Here is a 24514-nt window from a genome sequence, read left to right as displayed (position 1 = left end):
GTGTTGCTAAGCAACTTTGCTCTTGTCTGAAAATCAGTTTTCACAGCAACCTTGCCTCCAAACCAGAGCTCTGAGTCCACTTCCCCCTCGCTCCTGAGAGTACCAGCAAGTTGTATTTCAGAAATAAATAAAGTGCATCCTTCCCCCCGTCCCCCTTTGCGGTCAGAGTCGGCAGCGCCCGAGACGCCGGCCTCGCTCACCGTAATCGCTGTCGTAGAAGACGATGAACTTCTGCCAGCGCAGCTCGGTGACCAGCTTGAGCATGACGTCGTTGAGGCGCACGGGCGGGCGCGCGGCCAGCGTGTACTCCTCCTCCTCCAGGCTGGGGTTCAGGTGGCAGGCGGTGCGCGGCGAGCCCCCCGTGCTGCGCTGCACAAACAGGTGCGGGATGTGCATGGCATCCGTCAGCGACTGCAGCGCGTTGGCCGAGGCGCAGCCCGTGGACGTCACCAGCGCCAGGATGCCCAACGTCATCAGGTCGCAGGCTGCAGAGGGCGAGACAGAAAGCGGGCGCACGTCAGGACCAATGGCTCTTTCCATCGACCCGGCGCACGAAGGCGTGCACTGCCCTTGGCGAAGGTGAAGGTATTTCTCTTGCAGCACCAGCTTTTGTACCGTCACAACAGGGGCAGGTATCTGCAAACTGCACAAGGACCACGAAGTTGACAAGAGGGTTATGGCTGCCCTCTCCTCAGAGAGCAGCTGCTGCATGTAGCAACTACACTGCCCAACGCGGACATCCCCAAGCCCACCCAGATGCCTTCACCTAGCCCTGGGACACTGAGGAGTGACTATTGTTTCAAGGACCAGTTTTATATCAAGTTCTGAAGTATTAACTTGATTAAGAGACTTTTGTCATAGGCCTCCTGGAGCTGCAGTGCCTTAAGCTCCACATTCTTCCCAGTAAGATGCAAGCTGTTCCCCTTAGGAAGCTCTGGCAAAGCCCATACTCTTTAAAACCAGAGCCTGTACGTTGGAGACCATCCACTTCTGACAGTGCAGCATTACCTGAGCCCTAAAACAGGCTGCATGCAGCTGATCACAGCCACCCTGGAGATGCACGAGGCTCCTTGCCTGCTGAGCAGCCTCTCCACGGCTTCACCCACACAGGGGGCCGTGACGCTTCCCCTTGCTCCCCAAGCAGCAAAACCCTATGCAGTGTGGGCTGGAAAGCACCTTTCTCCTGGGAGCTTCAGCAGTCCCTGAGCTCTCCCGGGAAGGTGGGCGCTGGCTGTGGGGAGCGGGGCCGGAGCAGGGGCCTCTGCAGCCACCACCAGCCCCTTCATCCTCAACCCAGCTCCAGAGGCTGTGGGCAAATCAGACATGCCGTGTTAAAGGCATTTGTCTGCAATGTTTTCCTGCTCTCTGAGCTTTCAGAGGTCAAAGGGCTGGGCAGCTCAACAATAATTAACAGTAATAAACAGTTTGTTAGCAGTTAGTTGTAATTAAATATAGAAAGTCACAGCGATTACATAGAGAACCGTTCTTAATGCAACTGCTGAACCATTCCACAAAACACATCTGAGCACAGACAGAAAACAAATGTATTTCACTTTGATAGAGGATAGCAGAAAACATTTGATCACCCTATGCACACAACACTTGACATGTATCCTAATGCAAAAGCAAAAGGTGAAGTGCTTTTAAAATTATTTCCTTGATGGCCCTTACAATAAACACATCAGCTGCATTATCTAAATTTGCTTTGTGTTAATTATAGATATATGAAATTGTTCTCTGCTTTTCCTGAAAGCTGACCCGATTAAACAGCAGGGAGGCATTACATTTGCCAAATGGGAGACCCAGGTTCGGGAACAGATTTGATTTCCCAGGCTTCTTGCCAGACAAAACTGAGCATGTCCTACAGATAATTTATTTAGCCCCAGTAGGGAAGGGAACAGCAAAGTGGGGACAGAGGGGAGGAGAGCAGGCCTGAGCTCCGAAGCCCCGCAGAGATCAGCAGCCACCAAACTTGCTGTCACGGGGCCCAGGGCCACAAGCACCACTCTGCAGAGGAACAATTTCCTGGCACACAGAGGAGACACTAAACCCATCCTGCGCAGTGGCCGCAGTCAGTGTCAGCTACGCGTGCGATGCAAAACTGATCGTAAGTGGAATTAAACAAAGCAGCAACTTCCACTCAGCAATCAACACTAATCGAAAGCCGCTTGCTTATTCACCAGCGACGCGTGACACAGCGGCCTGCAGGACCCGGGCCCCTTATCTCCCAGCACAGCCTGCAGACCACAGCTAAACATCTCCATAACAAAGATTTCTTGGTTGAAGGGTTTTCACAGTGTTCCGCAGTTTGTGTCAATGGGCCAAAATGAAAAATTAGTCAATCAGCTTCTACATCCTGATATTTTGTCCATTGATTGTGCTCTGCATGAAAGCAAATGCTACACAGTTAAGTGTTACCCGCTCTTGCCTTTACGCTTGGAGATAGTACAGCAGACAAAAAAGAACTGGAATGACTGCAGGCAAAATATGGTTTCATATTTTCTAAATTGCTTTCCTTAGTCAAATTATGGAATTTGAAAAAGACTATGATAGGTACTTTTAATAGAAGAATTTCACTATCCAAAAACATGTGAGACTCCTAGAAGTTCAGCTTCTCCACTGTTATTACACTGAAGGATGAATATGCCTTCAGCACATCAAGAAGAAATGCACTGCTTCCTGCATGGGTAACACAGCAGGAAACAGCTACAGAAGTAAAACTGACTCCAATTCATTAAAGAGACCTCATTAACTCTTAAGACTTCCTGAAATTATTTAGCATGAGAATGTTCAACGATTACACAATCCCAGGAAACTCCGAAGACATTTATAAGAATTTACTCCCACCTGCCTGTGCCTTCTTACATTTGAAATTTTGTGACTTGAGAAAAGCTATGTTATTTTCTGTTGTACCTCACTAGGTAAGGATTAAAGTTTCAGCAGTGACCATACATTCCTGACTACATGATCAAGTAAATCGCCTCAGTTGTATCTACGTAAACATTTAAAAGAATCTGCATACATCAATTTTATAGTGCACTGCACTCCAGTTTTAGGAAAACCAAAGTATGGATTTCAGGTACCCGAGCATCCTGACTTTCAGTCATGTTTAATTATTAGCAATGTATCACAATGCATACAGTCTCATCTAGCTGTTTTCCCTTCTTTTTGTCTTATATATTTTGAAATATGAAGAAACAATGTGGTTAAAGTCCTTTGAGTTTCACAGAGAAAATACACAATGTTCTAGTCAGCTTGCTTCCAGATTCTGCTGCTATATGCCTTACCATAGTTCACTGCACTGAACTGCCTTCATCACTGTGAGGTTGTCTTTCAAGAGGATACCAACATCTCACAAATCATACTGTGAGAAAGGTACATTTTGACATGATGACCAAAACATGATCACCGTATTTAAATGACTCCACAAATTATTGGAGATTAAATCATTTCACTGGTAACTTCTGATTAATCTTTGCTTCTAACAGCAGATTATTTCTCTTATACTTGATTTCACTGAAGTTTCCTAAATTATTATGCCGTAATTATACTATATCGTAATTATATTATCCTAAACTAAACTCCTGCTCCCAACATTCCTATCTCCAGTCAGGTCCCGTTAGGTCAGCACGAAAGCTTGGAAGTACAGCTATCATTTTTCAAACTGCACCTTCCCCCCCCCCCTTTTTTTTTTTTTTTTTTTTTAAGTCTGTGGGCCTACACATGTGAAATAATTATGTTTTGCCACAGCAGTGTTTGAGATCCTGCTCTTCTCCTGTGGCTTCTTCTATTGTCTTCCTATTTCTGAAGACAGGTGCCAACTGTGAACTCTTGATTTGGTACCATCTTCACAGGGAAATTTGCATTAAAAGCTTTAGCTCAGATCTCTGTAATTAAACTCATATCTCTCTAAACCACAGGGAAACAAAGTACTTCAAGAGAAACTGTTATCTTGCTCCTGGCAACATGATGATATGACCATCTTTCAATCTCCCTTTCAGGGCTTTCCTGTTATTCAGGATAGGATAGAAACTTTTCCCTTTGTTTCCACAGTTATCAATAGACCAGCTGCCACTGCAATTTTTGATCTAACAATATATCCACCTACCAGAACTCACACTGCCTCCTCCAGCTCCAGTGCCATTCTGTCTCACTTCTGTGCATCACTGCAGCTGGTCCTACCCACTCTGGACCACATCAGAGCAGATTTGATACAATCCCCTATGATTTTTTTTTTTGTTTTGTTTTTGTTAAACTTGATTTTTTGCTTCCTTTTTGTGATGGACTAATCCTTAGATACTCTTTGCAGCATAGAAAATGGGGGAGAATTCTAGGCAGCAACTTGCGTTTCACGTTTGTGAACGGAAAAGCGCCCTTCTTTCTGCTTAGAAAGGCTTTCAAATGGAAAAAAAGAGAACTCCAGACCTGCCAAAAGAAAGGAAATCCAGTCACACCAACATTTCCAATGTAGGACTCTTTAACAGTGTTGGCACTTCAGCATCCATAAACAGGTTTCAAAGCTAGAGGCCTACTGAGATGAGGTAGGGGCCTTGACACTTGCCTTAGTACTACTGGCCTAACCACTCTGGCTAAAAGCTCATTTTTCCTGTAGCTTATCTTCATAAATCGAAAGAAGAAAAAAAAAAAGTCATTTATCCTTAGGCAAATAACAAATTTAAGAGAAGGCAGCAAATTCTGAGAAAAAGCTATGTTGGAAAACTAAATCCTTACATTTGAAGGGATGAGCAAGGCCTACAGTTCATTCTGCCCGAGCTGCACAGCTAACAGAACCAGCAGCGGCCTAACAAGGAGAGGCAGCCAGCTGGGTCACGTGCTCATGAAGGGCCATGAAAAGAACTTGGAGACAGTAACCACCTTGGTTAAAAAAGAAAAAAAACTAACCAAAAGAACAACAAGCACAAGCAGTTGGTAATATTTACTTTCCATTTTTCCTTTCTTCCCCTTGTTTTCCTTTATCTCATCAAAAATCTAGTGCACATAGCTATAAAATAGAAGCACCCTAATAAGCGCTTCTAATAAGTAACATAAATGATTTTGAGATTAGCTGTATTGCTCAATACAAAGTTTTCTTCTGCTCATCAATATCTAATGTATCAAAGTCTAAATACAGGGTAAAAGCCCAGCTTTTCAACTGTCATCTCAAGCCTCTCCATATCTAATACAGAAGAGGTTAAGCTACATTGCACCATCCTGCCAGACTGGCAGCAGAAATCCCTGCTTCCCTATTAAAGACACCTTTAACATGAAAGCATAAGAAAATTTATTACAAACACTGTGCTAAATACAAATAAATACAAAGGGAACTGACTAGCTATTGTATTATTCATGTGCACAAACATTAATCAGCTAAACATTAATTAACTAATTTGTATACAGATACAGTAAGGTAATTCAGGGAAAATGGTAGAATAGTGAAGAATTAGGAGATAAAAAGCTCAGAAAGCCAATAAGCTGTATCTTTAATCAAAATGTAAAATCTTACGGGAAACAGCCATAAAGGTATTTTTAACTTGAATGGAAAAAGTCTTTCTGGAAGATTTGCCTGAAACATTAATAACTGATAAAAAAGAAGATGGTAAAAGGAAAAAGGACAGCAATTCACCCAGCAATCGTTCAAAATTTTAAGGGTGGGGGTACAACTCCTTCAGCTAAGCATAAAATAATATACACTAGAGAAGCAAGCACTTTATTACATATCTAAACAAAACCCAAGTGATTTTGCAGTAGTACCTGAGAAACTTCATAGAAATTGCAGAAACCTGCTGTTAATCTGGTCCTCTAGTGAAATGCTCAAGGCAAGACCGCCAGTTATCCTCATTTTAAACCTCTTCAGATGCTCAAAGGCCTTAAGATTCAATACAAGCCTAAGGGTTTTTGGGGTAATTCAGTCCATCAGGAAGAAGGAGTTATAGGACATTCTTATGAATATCATTGAAAACATTTCTTTAAAAAATACTGATCTATAGAAAGTCTCCCCCCTACTACTGATGAATTGTGGACTCTATAAAAGCAATCTAAGTGCTCAGCCTGGTGTCTCACTAGATGGAGTCTTCCCAAAGAAGCCTGTACTTTGTATCTTGTACTCTCTCTTCTCTTCAGCTTTTCACTGAACTGAGGAAAGCAATTTCTAATGAATTTGCACCATTAGTGCCTCTTTTCGTGTTATTCAATTTTCCTTCTCCTTTGGATAGATGGCAGTAGTAAATTTTCCTTTGTTTCATTTCTTTGGGCTTTTACTTATCTTTATGTTTCCTATTTACTGTATATCTCTTCACTTCAAATAACTAAGATATTATTTTATTATGAAAATTTACACAAACTCAGAGATACCTGTCACAACAGAGTTCTTAAGAAAAAAAGATAACAAACGTCAACAGTAAAAGCACAACAATAAAAGTGGCGCCTACTTTATCACCCTACACACTGAAGAGAATTTCTCACTTTGCTGTATCCAGCTTAAGACAAAATGCTTCTTAAAAACATTTTACACTGAGTCCTTCATGGTTTCAGGAAAATATCAAACCAACTGAGCCCAGCAAGCCCAAACCCCTGGCAAGCCAAACTCAGATATACCTTTTTCCACACACAACATTTAAGACCAACATCTATTTCCTCCTTCTAATCTAAAAGCTATTCTCTGTACTTGTAAGCAAGAACTAGGCATTTGTAAACCCCAGAGTCTTTGATGCAATTATTTGAGAAGCTATCGCTGCAGCTCCTGAAGACTGTGGTGCACCCCTATTCTGAATTTTCTCTGCATTTCAATATATTTTTCTTCTTAAACTTAAGGGAATCTTTGCTCTTCTTTGCAATTCAATTGTACCAACTAAAATAGCATAAGTCAGCTGCTCAATACATTATTTTCCCCTCTTTCCTTAGAAAAACTCAAATATCGTATACTCACTGCTTTGTTTTCCTCATTACTCACTTGCAATAGCATTTTCAGTATCCAGTCACTGTTGCCTTGCGCACGTGAAATGATCTGGAGACTGCAAAATGCTTTAATTTTATAGAAGTATTTACTCGAACACAGAATTACATAAATCCTTTCCCTAGAATGCATACTGATTGCAGCAATTGGAGGTTTGAAACCATTTTCCTGAAAAAGCAAACCAAGAAATAAGACGTCAGTGCATAACAAAACATCCAGTTTTTTGTGTTTGTATCAGCCTGTAACACACTAGTTGCCATCCATGAAACGTCAGCAAGGAGGGATGGTGGGAGGATGAATTTGGACCACTGTTTTGCTTGCCTCCATGCAGATAAAAGTGATTAAAAATGGTGAATAACAAACTCTTGAAAAGGAACATAGTTATCAAAACTAGAGTTGAGGCTCTCTTTTAAATTACTGGAGCATATAAAGAGCTCTCTTCAGTCTTTACTAGTCTAAAATTACACATGAAAGTCCTCTCACACCAAGCACAGAAGTAGAGCTGCTTCCCTGGCAAAGCTATTTAGTTTCCATACAACTGAGTGATGCCATCAAGCGGTCAACAAATGCACTGGTTGCTTTCCAAAATAACTGGTGGTTAATCCTCTTGGAAGGCGCTACATTTTGTATGGAAAAACTATCACCATAAAACCAGAGCAGGGTATAGCTCTCACTGATAAAAGAGCAGTAATTGAGAGCAACAGTGACAGATAAAAGATAGCCTTGTTTTACGAAGGACACATCTGATACCACTCAATGCTCCTCCCAAGAAAGTAAGAATCTCTGAGGGCAAACACAGCTTTATAGCTAATAATCTACTTTATAGCTTAGTTTTGCTATCAGCTTTACAGTTGGGTGGATTTGGAAGAGCGGTGCAGTAAAGACTAAGTATTTTATGTATTAAAAAACCTCATTTTAAGTATTTTTAGACTGTAATATAAGCAATGTGAATAGCTAAGGATGTGAAGTGAGGTAAAATATAAGGTTTTTTTTTCTTCTTCTTCTTTTCCTCTGACTCAGATTAGCAATAAAAAGAAATAGTCAAGCAACACCTGAAAGGACACCAGAATGACTCTACTCCTGCTTGGTCAACAAAATGTAAAACCATGAGCAGCAAAGTCTTTCTTCCAGATTCATAGCTTAGTGTGAGGTTTAAAAATAAGCAATAGCATTTCTGTTAATTTTGAGTGGAGCCTGGCTTTACAGAGCTACAGATTAATCACAATGGCATTAATACTATTTTAACACAGTAGACAGAACTGAACAGACAACTCTGACATCTCCCTCCACCCTTAAACATTAGTTCTGAGGTAGAATTAACTGTAAACCATCTCAATTATTGAAGGCACAAACTATCACTTTCCTGAATGCCATGGATTTGACTTCCAATCTTAGCAAGTTCTTCAGTAATTATTTTCTCTTTTGCCCTTCAGCAGAGAGCAGACTGCATTTTTGCACCCTCCATTTCCTCACCTGCATTACATTGCAGATCATAACAACACAAATTTTCTTTTCCACACCTTCATTAGCATTCGGTAGGGATGCTCAACTTCGCTGCCTCCTTTGGGGCTATTTTACACGTACAAATTAAGTATTATTATAACACCACCGTGGCTCTGCCTCAGCTCTGGGACCCACAAGAAGGAAACACTCTCCTGCCACATACAAAACGCTGCTGAACACTTGGACTCCAAGTGAGCTGACAAATCTGCTCAGTTGTTGGGTACTGAGAAACTCATGCGATTTGAGGGATACTGAGGAGCCCTCATGGCGGGCTACCTAGCAGCAGTGACACACAGGAACAAAGTGCCCATAGAAACTTCAGTTCTTCACCCCTTCCCTCTCTCCCTGGTTGCCCTTAGCCTTTTCCTCACAGGGTCCACGGAAAGCAGCAGGGCGGCAGCGCAGGCCGAGCGCCACACGCTGCTTCTGAACAGGCGGCGAAACGCGCCACGGCGCCGCCGCCTCGCAGCGCATCAGGGAGCGCGGCAGTCACTGTGCACAGCTTCCCGCTCCCAGCGCCCACAGAAATGCCAGCCAAACCCAAACACTGACACATAATCCCCCTCCATAACCAATCTGCTGCTGTGCTTCAGCAACAGGCCTGCTTTAAAATCACATATTCTAACAACTGCAAAAAATCCCTCCAAAGCACCATTGCACTTCTGTTGACCTACATTCAGTGCAGGAGGCTTAGAAGTGAGCATTTGGGGTAGATATAATACGAGGGCTGAGGCTCTGAGAGAACCTAAGTGTTAGGAGACTCTCCATAAACTCACAACAGCTACAGCTGCTTCCACCGACAGACAGCAGGTCCCATACTCCAAAGACCACTGCAGAAAAAGCACAACCTTATAACATTTCCTTATCATCCTGTTTATGACTTCCTCCCCCCAAGTTATTACTGTTAGCAGCGAAATGGCTAGCAATGCTATGAAAGCTGTGTGTGATGCCAAGACACAACTCACATAGCTCGTGGTGAAAGAGCCAACTTTTCCAAGCAACACTTATTTATGCCAACTGCTCAAAGGCTTGCAGTGCTTATGGATCTAGCTGTGACTCAGTACGTATTTATAGCATATACTTATTGACAGGTTTTAGCTGGTTGATCTATTGAAAGATCTCTGCAACATATCACATACTTACAGTCGCATTCAAGGATTATGCAAATATGCCAAGCTTAGCAACCATCTACAGCAGCTATTCCATTTTCTAAAATCAACTTTAAAAGAAACACTTTCTTCTTTCCTCACCCATGAAATGTATAATGCATTCCAAAATTATTTTTGCTCAGCGTTCAGAAAGGGCAAGATCCTGTCCTCCCTCCACCCCACCATTTCTTATGCAAAACAGATTTTGCTTACAGATCTCAAATCGCCATTGCTATGCAGCGCTACAGAATGGCTGCCATTAAAACACTGCAGCTCTCCAATTTTCCTTTTAGCAGTTCAATACTTCCTTCCAGCCCCAGAATAGCTCAGACACCATGCATGACTTGTTAACCACGAATAAAGCTACTCCAAGTTATTAGCGTATTAGTCTGAATTCCTCCCTTTCCTTCAGCTCCGCATGAGTCAGGTCAGGGAACAACAACAAACCTCACAAATCTCCAAGAGTTCTCATCCAAATACATGAAATGAGCCACTTGTTCAAACGTGTTTAGCACCTGAGAGGCCCTGCTCTGAAGCTTAGGACAGATTATCAAAACATCTCAGCATTTATGCACCTCTTGCCCAGAGGCTGTTGAAGACCAGACCTCTTGTTTTGATGCTTACATGAAAATGGAACTCAAATGCTGCTGCCATTTGGGGCTGCATTTAAATCACACAAAATAACCCCCAAGCCCTCAACCTCTGTGCATAAACAGACTTACATTCCACTCGGGATAAGCAGACTTACATTACGCTGTCACAGGCTCACACTACTCCTTTAGTCAAACAGAGGGAAGTATTTCGCCCCCAATCCTGCTCCTTCTCCCCCCACTCATAGTCTTAGCTTTTAATACCAGAGTTCTCCTTCCCTGTGCTCAGCTAGTGAGTGGCTCCTAGAAACTCAGTTTTTTTTTTTCCCCCCCCCCCACGTAGCATCCAAACTGGAGCTGTGAATGAGACTTCATGTAATTAGAGGTCTTCTGAGCTAGCTTCATTTCTCAAAAGAAGCCTTAAAATAACTTAAGCTCCTCACAAATGTAAAACATGTATATTAAATACATACTGACAAAATTATAATTTTATGTAGTACTTCACTGTACAAAAAACTATACATTAATATTTTATTCCACTTGTTTCATGTCCTGTCTTAAATGGTGTCTATCAATCAGACCATTGAAATTCCATCTTTGTCCTCCTTCATCGTCATTGTAACTATACAAAGATCACCTCTTATATCCAGGTTGCAGTGAATAAAATACTCTGCTAACAATTAAAACTATTAACAAGACAATTTATGCTAGTACTAAATTGTTCTCAAGCGTAAGATTTTTGAAAGACCTGTAATTAATTACAGTGCTTATACATCTTATAGGGTAAGTGAGGCAAATAAAATGTTACACTGCACATATGAAACTAATCATTAAACTAGATTATAAAATGAATTATAGACAACAGACAAGAGATCCCAAACCAAACAACTCCTCAATATATTCCTCATTAGTCCTAAAATCACAAATCTTGAAGAAGCCATGTGCAAATGTAACTTGTGAGCTTCCTCTGACAAGACGATGGGGCCATTTCGCTGGGCAAGGGCTTTGTTTTTACAGTTGCCACTTCAGCTTTCATTCCAGTAACCTCATAACAGGAGATTCTCCAACTAAGGAACGATGGTGACTTGCGCCCTGTGACACTGTCTACAGTAGATCTTACTAATCAAGTTTCCATAGACGCTACCTTTGTGCGCATACAAATCTCATTAACAAAACGTCCAGGTAATTTTCTTGGTCACGTACCAGAACTGAAGTGTTCCTGTCCCTGTTCTCCCCAGGGATGTGAATATATCTTGCACAAGATGATGACAACTACAGGTCGTCTTTGGCTAGTGGAGAAGAGCGACACCAGGGAGCAACCACAAGACTCAAGAGAGCACCGTGTCCGGCAAGGAACTGCATTGCCCCTGCTGCTCAACGTGCTTCCGTAGAGCACTGCTGCACCATTCATCGACTATTTTGAGTCGAGCACTCAAGAACAAATGGAAGAGAAATGCTCAAACTCAGGAGACAGGCCTCACACCAAAGGAGCCATCAACTCCCCATCTGGATGTTCAGAGAGATTGGTTCAAGAGATAGGAAAGATGCACCTCAGATATGGAGGTGTGTTCATCGTTTGCTTTCATTCATCAACTCACTTCCTGCCAGTTACAAAATAAACGATACACTAAAAAAGTCACCTTGTAAAATAGAAGTACTACTGCAATTAAGGATTATTTTGCCAGCTTTTCACTAAAGGATTTTCCTTTATCTCAAAACATGCAACAATTATCAGGTCATACAAATTTTCTCAGGCTGTGTATTATGTTAACAGGCTCAATCTCAAGTTCTGAGTGCGACAAATCTCAAGTTATGTCAAGGTGTCAAACACTGTACACAAAACGCCAGAATAGAGCCTGGACACGCAGACAACAACTATGTGACATCCCCCATGGAGGTAATTTTTCATTTAATTTATTTAAAAAATTTTTTGAGTTATCATCCTATGATTTTTCTTTAATTGCTTGGATTTTACTATCTTTATAGAATTACTGACCCACTCAGGGTGAGTTGAAGAGCTTCATGTAGTCTATACATCAGCTAAACAGTCATATGTTTAACAATGTAATTCTTTTCTAATCATTTCTGATTTGTTTCATAAAGTAACTGGACCATAAGAGTAAGGCAAATTAACAGTAGCCAGGCCTTTCCCCTCGGAGACCTCATTTACCTGATGTCTTATAGCCTATATAGTTTGGCATGTTAGCTTTTAAGGCTTTCCAAGGCTCTCCCCAACCGAAAGACTGTTATCATTTTATACCATCACTACTTAAAACTTCTGTCAAAGAAGAGAAAACAAGAAGATAAAATAGGCACTTTTAAAATGGACCTTTTTCATCTGCTATGCAGTTTTGTAGAGAGTTCATAATTTAAGAAAGAAATTATGCACTATAAAGAACTATGTTCTGAAAAAAAAGTACCAAGTTAATATGATCTACAAATCACAAAACGTTTTTCCATATGATCCTGAGAGCAGGCCAAATGCATTTTTGCCCAAGAGTTAAACTACTCACCACTACTACACAGTTGTAGCATCTTCAAAAAAAGAGCGAGACTCGGTTCTGCCTGTGTTTTCCCTTGCATTAGGTACGAGCTTGAGTACCGATTTCAGCTGGAAAACTGTGTAGATTACCCTGGTACCAGAAGAAGGAGTTTCAGATGCTGGTGTGCTGCAGTTCAGACACTGATCTGAACTATCAACTAAGCTTGTGCACTAGCAGCTCTCAATAGCTGTTGTTATTGTTTGCCTCTCAGCCTTTATTACAATCAACTTAGCTTCTCTTGCCTTGTATTTTCAGTTAGGTCGGTCTAGCATCTTGGCTTAGAAAAATCCCTAAGATTTTGACTGAGATCTTAGACTTTAAGTAACCTAAGTGCACAATTTGAATAAAATACACTTAAAATTGTACATGTTTATATACCCAGTATATCCCCTAAAAGGTGTTCTGCAGTCACCTTGAGATTTCTATAGTGTTAGACATATAGTACTATGAACCACTCGTCTTTTAGACCCAAATCATTTAGATAAGCAAATCGGGAATGGTATTTCTTCCCCCATTGGGCTGGGACAGTTTTATGTAACCCAGAAAACCATTTCCAGGATAAGCCGTGTCAACTACCTTCTCCATTGGGCTGGGACAGTTTTATGTAACCCAGAAAACCATTTCCAGGATAAGCCGTGTCAACTACCTTCTCAAGGGGCTTTGTGCCAGAGATGCTTTCTATCTTTACATGAGAAGAATATTTTGACATAGTTCAAATCTACATCTTGGGACATCCTGGCAGCTGATGACCTTGCACAGCTACTGCCCCTTGATATTCCATGGGACATCAACCGTATTTATACACATATTTAGGCTGACATGTATTTCTCAGTCATACAAGAGGAAAGTGATTTTTTCCCCACAGATAGCAGAGCCCTTTAGCTGTACAGCCTGAGGCATAACATGCTGCTCCTGGACACAGCGTCAACACAAGGTCTGGATAAAGTTCCCGCCTAAAGCAAGCTCCGCATGTGGGAGAGCCCAGCCCCTTCCTGCACGCAGGGCTCCCGAGCGGGCAGTCCTTACACCTACGCGCCACCCACCCAGGCCAAGAAGGATCCGCAAGGTCCTCGCACCTCCACCACCCTGCAGGGAACACGGGCAAGCAGGTTCAGTCTTCACTTCCTCCACCCAATTCCCCTCCAGCTTAAGAAAACCCTGCACGCCAGAGGGATGCGAGGAGGAGCTGCTTTTTTCCAAAACTGTGCCATTAACTTGCATATAAGTATACATATGTACATATACAGGTATAAAATTATACATGTATAAAAGTATGTAACAGTGTGTTTAAAAGGATACATTCCTATTTATATGTATAGTATCTACATAGGTAACCTTTCAACTAATAAGCTAATTTTAGAACATAAAGATGCTTTGTGTTAATTAAAAGAGAGCTTCCATGCTGTGCAGATATACTCCTCTTAACAGATTCACAGAATATTTAAGGTTGGAAGGGACCTCTACAGATCATCTAGTCCAACCTTCCCGCTCAAGCAGGCACACCTACAGCATGTGGCACAGGGTGGCATCCAGGCGGGTTTTGAAGACTTCCAGAAACATGCCAAGAGGGTACAAGAAGGGCTGAACCCAAGCAGCTGGGCTGCACCAAGCCCCAGGGGCCAGCCGGCCCCCGCGGTGGCCAGAGGTGCATGCAGAGCCCCATAGCAAACAAGCAACTAAAAGTGGTCTTTGTGCCACGCAAGGCGCTAATGCACTGAAAAGCAGATACAATCCCAAAGGAATGAGCATTTTCAAGTGACAACTTCTTGCCCACTGATTCTCGCTGAAGTCATTTAAATTTAAAGCACTGGAAAGCAAAGATCAAACGCAAGGTCTTGGGTACTTCTGAAGTACATGCAAAACTTTTTGAAATGAAATTGAAGCCGCTTTTATTTTCAATCTCAACTTGAAATTTCAGCAAAAGTAATAAAAACAAAATTGACCACCAATACAGGTTTTCAATTCTGAAACTGAAAGCCAGAAGAAGAGTCCTGCAGAGAGGTGCACTTTCAGTTGATCGAGCTGTGTTAGCCCAAATCCCTTTCGTTCCCATCAAGACCAGCAGCCTGTTCCCTTGCACTGACCTACAGTGAAGTAGTAGCACAAGCTACAGCAGGTAACAGCTCAGGGTCAAGCTCTACCTCAGGCTTTCAAATAAGACTCACACAAAGGTGCTGCTGATTTGCAGCTCCTTCTGCATGCAGGTATATCCAGAACACAGTTCCCACCTTCCCAAAGCACATCAGTATTGCTAATGTCCCTCTTGCCTTCCCTGGCAGCTTGTGCTGTTTCATGGATGTTCTGGGGAGAACACCTTAGCCCGTGAGCACACATGCCCACGTATGGTGTTTTCTATCCAACAATTGCATCAATTGCTGATGCAAGGGGAGGTAAATCCCTTGCAGGCCAGGTTTGACACAGCTATTTAGCAGACTAAACACCATCGTAACTCAAATAGGCAACTCTTCCCAAAAGGCAACTCCTTGGGGCTGATGTTCAGACTCAGGGCCTCTCCTGGCTGCCACCGACCAGGATGGAGGTACTTAGAGACAGCCAGGAGACTTCACAGCTCCCCCAGGATAACACACTGCTGCTCCCCACCCCTCTGTTGTGGGCACATGCCAACTAAAGCAGGGGGGGAATCTGCCCAACAGTTCCCTGGGCTCTCCTGCCGCCAGACAACAAGCCTGTTCCCTCCCCAAGGAGGCTGGCGTCGGCTCGGGGTTCAGCAGAACCGCGTGCTTCAAGGCACTGGCACAAGCTCGGACAGAATTAAACTCTGATCAGCTACAGAGTCAACTGGATTTAGCTGAAAAACCTCCACACACCAGAGAAAGGAGCCAGACTAGCGTATCCAGGCAAATGAAGAGAACAGCATAACTCAACAGAGCAATGAAAGAAATGAAGAGCATCTATCCTTGTCATGAGATTTCAGGCCTTGCATAATGCAATCACACGCAGTAATATTTCTGGCTACTGAAAACAAAATAGTGCAGATGCAGTAAAAAGCAACTGTTCAGACAATTCTTACATCTATTTTTGTATTTCTTGTACAGTCCATTTATTTCTCGTACAGTCCAGAACCAGATTTTTCTTTTCACTTCAGACACGATAACTTATGTTTCTGCAGTCACCTGTCACAATTATACTGAGAGATGATTTAAGAATATTATTGATTATTTTGAGGCAAAACATTCGGGATCCCTCTTTGGATCTTTTGTTGTCTTGTTTGTTCCTCTGCTAGGTTTTAATTCTGCATTTTTGTAAAGCAAAACCCTCACTGCAATTCATACAGTTTTAGCTGGCTAGGTGCACCTAGGTCAATGCTCCCTCGATGTCAGTCAGTGATACCTCCCGATACTCAGTAAAGCTTGCAAGACAAATATGAAACAAAGTCCTCCAAGAGAACGTTCTTCAGAGTATTGTCATGTTCACTGGCCCTTGTGCTAAGCATGGGAATTTAAATTCTTAATAATTTCTTAATCCTACCAAAAATACTTTTGGATTTTCTAATTATCTATATAGAGTCCTCAGGAGAAGAGGGGGGGGGGGGGGGAAAAAAAAGCCCTACAAGCTCCTGACAACAGATGCTTTGTAGCAGTGTGTTCAACACGTTAAGTTTGTGAATTGAAAAAGAATCTTGCTGCTTTTAACTCTTGACTGCATGATGGGGCATTCAAACACTAGAAACCTCACTTGCTTCCTCTCTCAACTGCTATTTTCTCTGCTTCAGAAAACCTCTTTTTTTGTATAGAGTTTCAAATATCTACTTTTCCACACCTTCGGACACTTCTCACCTCTGACTGTCTGTTTTCACACACATTTGCACAAAGCAGACTCCAGAAGAGGCCAAAGAAGACGTGACCCCCGTCCCCTGCTCGCACTGACCCTTCGGGAGAGGCTGCTCCTCCACCAGCCTCGGCACTCCAGCCGTCAGGTTCGCCCTCCTTCTGCACGCTCAGCCTTGCGGGCAGCTGCCCTGAACCCCACCTGCCCCGCGGCACCCCTGCTTCTGCTCTTGCCAGGAGTCACTGCCGCTACTCCAGCCTCAATGTCTCACCTAACTGCTGTCGCCTACTCCAGATCAGACACTACCCGTAGTGCAGAACTTGGATCGATCGCAGCATCAGGTTTCTGTGGTGCTGACCATTAGTTCCACGTGTCTTCTTAGGGAGCTCGCTAATACCTAAAGACTCCACTCTCCTCCTCCTGAACCGTACAAATTCACTGCTGGCTTCTCCTGAGAGCATCTGCCAGGGCTTTTTTGTATCATAACACGCTTACCTGCAATAGTATTGTCTAAACAACCTCCAAGAACATCTGCACGCTAGGGCCAATGCTTCTCCCTTAGCTCAAGTTCAAGTTGCTTTGACGCTCTGCGTTTAACTGGGTATTGCGCTGGTAAAACATATTGTTCCTTCAGTCGAAGCTATAAGCGCTGCAGCACAATCTGAAAAAGCACTGCAGTACTCCTGGTTTGAGTGGAATCTCATTTGCACTGGTGCAGCAAAACATCTCCTACCAGTTCCTTGGAAAGTAAACAAAAGCAAAAACTACTGGGATGGTTACAAACTATCTCGGCTACTTCTGCTCTCTAAAATTTTACTAGTGCCAAATCTTGCCATCTCTGGAAAGACTTGAAAAGCAGAACCAATACTGCCCTGTATAGGGACTTTACATTTTGTCTACGCTGTACAGCTCACAACTGCATCAGCTTCTGCTGTATGAGCTAGGTCATTTTGAAGTCATCAGGGTTTTTCTGCACTACAGCGCACTAAGCAGCGCAGACAAGCTCCTAAGTGGCACATATTTCACAACTGCGAAGTAGGGCAGGAGGTCTGATGCTCTGCTTACGTCTCATGTTTGTGATACAGAGTCAATGCAGTAGCATAACTGTATCATAATTGCATCTGGTCCCTCTTTGCTGGTCAAGCCTTATAAAATATAACAGAGTTCCAGATTCAACAGAGCCACAGAACTCACCCTAGAAGCCTGTAACATTTCCATAAAAATGTTGTACCAAAAAAAAAAAAAAAAAAAAAAAAAAACCACCACACCCACAACCCACTTTTTTTTTTTTTTTTTTTAAATCTAACAAGTTATATCCAATACTATTATCTTTGGCCCGGAAATTTCTGGAGTAAGGCAAGGAGTTCAAATGCCTTAGGAACATTTAGCAATCCTATACAAAATTTTCTGCAGAACTTTTCAACGTAGTTTTCATACCATCACTCACACGGGATGGAAGGGGATTTTTGTTCTCTCTGAAGATACATGTGTCCCCCTTTATGTATATTATTAAGATTTAACACTTAAAACTGGAAACTGTTGAGAGGCAAGAAATTACCAGACACTGTTTACTGTCAGAATCTGAATCCTTACGACTCATCTTATTTCTTATACCTTCATAAGATGCTTTAAATGCAAAGAGCTTTAGGATATACGGATAACTTCTAGATGTTATTATGAACTCTTACAGTACTGCTACTGGTTTTAGAGGAAGTTCTGCCTTCTATACCATACAGACCAGGACTGCGCCACAATTTTCTGTTTCGGATACTTTCTGTAGGTCAGCATTGAATGTGGAAGAGCATGTATGTCACACACCTTAGTGTTTTACCCCGACACATTACTAAAGAACATAAAAAGCTCAGTTTTAGTACTTAATGAAAGAACTTTAAGATTAAAAACAAAAATCAAATCTGTTTTTCTGAGCTCCAAAAGCAGAATTACAAACATGTTTCCATTTTGCCACCTCAACATCTATCAAATAAAATCCCTGGGTTCACAGACGCTATCACATGAAACACAAAGAAAATCACAGAAACAGTACCTTGCCTCAGCATCAAGAGCTTGAGCCTTTGAAGAGGAACATCTCAGAGTCTGCACTGCTGATTTTGTTCCATTTGATCCACCAATTACATCTGCCACGAAAGTATTCGCTTACCCTGACTAAACACTCTTCTGTTTGCGCTCTCTTGGCTAGACTTCCGTAACGCCCTCTCCGTTTCAGCATCTCAGAGTTGGACCTAATTTAATCTCGCACCAGCCAAGACAGACCTAATAACTCAGGGAAAAGCAACACTGAGCTAGAATAAAAAGCCTCCTCCTGCATCCCTTCCTCTCTTGCATTTGTAAAGTTCAAGCATCCAGCACAGGTCAAAACTCCTTCACCAGGATGGGAAAATTCCAGGCAAAGGACTAATGAAAGAGGAAAAAGAACGCGCTGATGAAAGGACACGTTCTTTATGGCTCAACATTTTGGACCACTTCAGGTCATGTTAGATGTATACAGCTTGGAAAGCGAGTGTTTAGCATTTTCTTATTATGTACACTTGACTCTGAAGGTAATGGTTCTAAAACTTCACGCAGTGAATTCAAAAGCATTTAGACTAACATGTGGACCTATGATAAAACTCATTCCCTATTCAACACAAAATTTTGCCTAAACTCCTTAAGCAAACATTTGAATTAGAGTCAGCTTTGATTAAGCATAAGAATAATTACTATCCTGAAATATTTTCTTCAGAACACCACAAAACTCATCCACCATCTCATTTTAGAAACTATAAAGGATATCTGGCTGTAATACAGAAATAAGTAAGCAGACCCAGCTGATGCACTCCATAATAAACCTTCCATATGCTGCTTTACTGCTATCACTACACAGAAAACTGAGACACTAATTGGTAAATATTTTTCTCAATGTTAACAGTTACCTTTCTGTTCACTAAGTACCAATCCTCTGAAAACTGTTTCTCAGCAAAGGAATAAAGAAAAGTTAATTTTATAGAGGTTATAGGAACCTCTCCTCCAGTCTGAAACTCTATAGCAAAGATCTAAGAGTTAAATACATTGGATAGTTGCTGTTTAGAAACGATGTTAAAATGGCACCCTTTCTGCATTTAAAAACCACACACACAAAAGGCTGTTAATAAAAAATAAAGCTAAAAACTGTGCAGCACCAAAGAATGACAGTCACACAACATTGAACTGACTTTGGACATTAAGCTTCCTCCATTTCTTCTCCCTACACCTTTTAAATATATATATATTTTTTTTTTTACTTATGCAATGGGCAGCAGCTGATACTCCAAGGAAGGCTCTACAAAGCCTTTGGGTCATTGGTCCTGCAAAGCTCTTCCTAAGCCTAAACCAGAGACCTCAGGAAATCATTTTTCCTGTCTTGACCCGCATCTTTAAACACACACCTCCTCGGAAGGAAGATGGGTAATAAGGAAAGAGCAGGAATATACCACACACAGGCGCAACTATTAACACTTAACACACCCTTCAGAGGCATCGGAGCAAACGTGCACACTGGTTATAAACATTAGATGGTAAAGCTTATTCTGTGAAAACGCAAGACAATTAAGTCCTTTCTAAATCTGGTAAATACAAATAGAAGTGTCCGTGTTTCTTTTAAAAAAATTGTGCCTTTCCCAGAAAGCACAGAGAACATTTTTACATGTCACAGTGAAAACAAACAGCAATATTATAAGGCTCCAGAAGTTATTTCCTAGCCAGGTTTTCCTATTTCTGTTTCCTGATTGACTAGGTGCTTTTTCATTTGCACCCAATCGAGCCTGGCTACACCACTGCTTCCTGGGTATTGAGCCACTCACCTGCTGCACTCACTTTTTTGGTTTCCAGCCGACAATTCCATCTCCAAGCATCTATCAGCCAGTTTTGCTACTTTATTTAATTTTGCAAAACTTGTCACTGCAAATCATTCACACAAATGGAGAGCGATTTCTCTTTCCATTAGCCCTGCCCGTCCTTGCTGGGCCCTCGGTGGGGCTCGCAGCGCAAAGGACCATCCCAAGGGCAAGCAGGGACTAAGGCATCGAGGCATCCAAGGAGCCTCAACGCCAGCATCCTGCCTGTTATAGAGTCCGTAGGAGACCAGGAAATCTCATCTTCCCCCTAACCACCTTGGGAAAAGGCTTCCTTAACAAGTGTTGGAATCCATGCTTACAGCATAAATTCCCCTTCTACACATTAAATTTCAAGGAGAGAAAAATAATCAAGTGGGACACTGTCATTTGAAATAAGTGAAAAACACCACTCTCGTGGCAAACCATTTTAGTCCCTACACTTAACACCAAAAAGATGCACAATCTTTGTGGGAGCTAAAGGATTGACTTTACACATTCTACAATCTTGTTGCCTTCAAATTCTGCTCACCAACTAAAGCATTCCCATTAAGTACCTGTACATAATTTTTAATTCAAAAAATTGACAAAAAGGTCACTTATTCTCACAAGCAGATAGCACCACAAAAAAACATGTCTTGTGCTACAAGCAACTAATGGAAAAAACATGTCTTAGATTTGAGAATGTAAAATTTAAGGTTTGCTCCACAACGTTAACCTCTTGCACTTCCCTACATCTCTTCCGCGTAACTTTGGCCCTTTCCAAGCAGGGCAGAAACACACGCTCGCTATCAAGGGCGGCTAGAGGCCTGGCAGATACTGCTGCCTCCAACAAGCCTTTGAACTGTAGCTGTATTAGCTTAGGTTTCCAGCAGTTGTAGATACTTTAATTCTTCATTTCCAGTCTCGGAAGTCCGGATTGTTCTGCATCCAGAGGTCAGGAAGGCCAAGAGGCGCCTCCGAGCGGTGCCATCTGCGTGTTTGTTTTCCTTATTGAAACAGCATCTCAAGAGCACTCGGTTCAACCCGCTTCAAACTGGAACAGCTGGTGACAGCCTATACTTGGCTCAACACTGCCTCAAAAATGAAAGGATGACAGGTACAGAGAAAATAACTTATGGCTTTCAGAGGCTTCATTTATCAGCAACACCTTACGGAGGATGAAACTGCAGGGCTGCAGAGCCAGCCCTCTGGAAAAGCCCCTTACAAGCTAAACAAGTAACTCGAACATCATTTGGGAAATTCTCAACGTTGTACAACACTGTGGCAGCCATTTGCAGCTACCAGGTGTATCACTAAAAGCAAAGTGACACAGCTGTAACTCACCAGTACCTTTGGACACTTGTGGCAATCTCTCTCATATTAAGATTAAAAGAGAGTCTGCAAATAATCATTTTAAGTCCTCATAACATGAATTCTGTTCAGAAGTTTTCCACCTTGCAAGTTCATTTGCCATGGAGGGACAAAACACTGAACATTTCACACACACTGTAGCATGGCAAGTGTCACCTTGCTCTACTCTATCCACAAGTTACTTATATTTGAAATAAATTTGAAATAAGTGTCTATATATATATAGAATTATACATATAGAATATATAGAATTATATATAGAATATATATATTCTATTTTTGTTACTAACGTATGAGCAGAAAAGGGAAAGGGCATTTGTCATGGTTCTGGCTCTTTAAAGTAAGATCAAATACCTGACTGAAGACAAACTTCCTTCTCCCTTGCAGGGCTGGGGATCAGCAGCGTGCATGGCGGTGGCGAGGCGCTCATTAAAGCCTTGCTGACATTGCAACACGCAGATCACGGTTCCTCTCCTGGCCTCTGCAGCAAGGATCTTGAATGCACCAATATTCATACTACCTAGAAGGAACTACGTAATATTTGCCTTCATTTGCACGTAAGCTATCAATGATCATTTACTTAAACTTAGTAAAATTCTACTAAATAGCAAACCAACCAAAACCACCTCTCCCTCTCTCAAGTCCAGCTGCCATTTTTATTTACTAGCTGGAAATGTTTGCCCCAGACAATGACTCATCACTTTTAAGGCCAGAGAACATTAGTCCGAGCTGCTACATCAAATAGCCATGGCTGCATGACCAAGTGACTGTTTTTATCTAGAGTGTGAGATGCATCATGAGCTCAGCTCTATCAGGCCAACATTTTATCATTGCTTATTCCTTCCAAAGTTGTTTTTTTTTTTTCCTATTCTCTTATTCTGAATTTTTTAACTTCAGACTTTCTGTTTTGTAAGGGTTTTGTCTGCAAGAGCACAGAGCTCTTTGCTATCAGAAACACTTTCTGCCAAGACACTTCACAAAGGCGAAAGGGCACTTGTTTAAACAAGCCAACTTTTTTGTTTCTTAGAACAGAAGCTTATCATATGTCAAACCATCAGCATCAAAAGTTCCACAGGAACTTAAGGAAAAATTTCTTGACAGCGAGGGTGACAGAGCACCCAAGAGGGTGTCTTGGAACACACTGCCAAGATAGGTGGTCAAAACCCACTTGGACACTATCCTGTACCATGTGCTCTAGGTGACCCTGTGTGTGCAGGGGGTTGAACTCAGTGATCTCCAGAGATCCCTTCCAACCCTAAGGATTCTATGACATGACTCCAGCAGCTCTTTGCTGACTGTAGCAGTTGTCCATACCTTTTATGGGCACCTTAACCTGCACAAGGCAGTTCCTCCCATCACTCCGCACACGGCGCTCCCAGCTGCTGCTGCAGCTCTCAGGGCTTCCATGAAGAAATCCCGGCAGGAAGCGGCCCATGCTGCTTTCTACACATCAGCTCCTCACACAGGCGCTCCTTCCCCTGACCAGTGTCTGACAGACAATTTACATTTCTAGAAACTTGTGTCACTGCCTACGACTGTGAAACAAAAATGTTCTGTGCAACATCTGTAAACTATCTAGTACTATCCCAAGATCCAGATCCCTAGCACAGCAGTGGGATGTTCCCAGATAATGCAGGTGAAAGTAGGTTTCTCTATACTTGAAACTTCATATAGATAGTAAAATGATTATAACTAATAGAAAAAAAGTTTTTTTAAAAAAAAAAAACTTTAATTTTTTTGATGTTAACCACTGCCTGAGCTCTGCAGGGCTCATTACTGGAACATCAGCAATGTCTAGTATCAAAGATGCCACCCCATTTAGATGAGCAAAGGTCACTACGTTACAGCCCAGTCTCACATTTTTAAATTCAGTTCATCCTTTTTTTTTTTTTTTTTCTTTTTAAAAACAGCTTCCCCTCTCCCTTCTTTGCTGCTGTATTAAAAATCAACCATGTCTGATGAAGTTGCTTGCCCTCGAGACGAAACTACTAAGTAGGGTGTTACATACTAATCTGCATCTTAGTTATTGAAAATAGCAGGAGGTATTTCCCCGCTGTTAATCATGACTTATGCATTTCTAGACTTGAAATACTGCTTAGCTTCATCTCTTCCTAGCACTAGTAGCCATCAGAGGCAAACCATGTTAAGTAAGAAAAGCAGTGAACTCACTTTGTCCATAATTATCAAGGACGTGAATAGGAATTCTAGTCTGTGGGATGATTAAAGACATCCAAGACCTCGGAGAAAAGGTTGCACGTTCCTCAAACGTATAGTCACAACTCAGTAGGTCTGCATACACTAATTAGGACACAGCAAACGAAAAGGTCAACTTCACAAAATACAAGACAATTAATACACAGCGACCTTGCTACTTTCTTTGATTTGATTACTTGCACACTGTCAGAGGAGGAAGTCTTATATACTGTATTTCATTCATATTCGTTTTGTCAGACATGTCATATTAAAAAAAGTGCCTAAACACGAGCCATATTGTTAAAGACTGCATTTGCTGGTGACTTTGCTTTTTGAAAACAACATTTCTTTTCCCCTTGATTACGTCTTGCCTGGCGCCGTTCAGCCGCGCTCGTCCTGCCCTCGCACCCAGCGGTGCCCACACGGCACCCACGCGGCCGAGGCCGCTGCCTGCCGCTGTGGGGCGAGGGGGCCCTGCCCACGAGGCCCCTCTGTGCAGAGGCAGCAGCAATCCCCGCTCCCAGCGCTGTCTGGCTGCACACAGAGTTCCCCAGGAATACAACAAAGTAGCACGGGC

At 42.2% G+C, this 24514-nt stretch overlaps 1 protein-coding gene across 2 annotated transcripts in view; it reads right to left on the bottom strand.

Moving 5' to 3' along the window:
• Window positions 1–24514, bottom strand: part of GRID1 (glutamate ionotropic receptor delta type subunit 1) — a 411120-nt gene that overhangs the window by 240074 nt on the left and 146532 nt on the right. For both annotated transcript variants that reach the window (XM_026043010.1, XM_026043009.1), the window contains exon 3: window positions 201–485. In XM_026043010.1, coding sequence (XP_025898795.1) covers window positions 201–485 — 285 coding nt within the window. The remainder of the gene's footprint in view (window positions 1–200; window positions 486–24514) is intronic.

Source organism: Nothoprocta perdicaria, unplaced genomic scaffold (genome assembly GCF_003342845.1).
Source record: "Nothoprocta perdicaria isolate Ctin4 unplaced genomic scaffold, notPer1 scaffold_32, whole genome shotgun sequence".
Lineage (NCBI taxonomy): Eukaryota > Metazoa > Chordata > Aves > Tinamiformes > Tinamidae > Nothoprocta > Nothoprocta perdicaria.
This window is presented reverse-complemented; position numbering and strand designations above follow the sequence as displayed.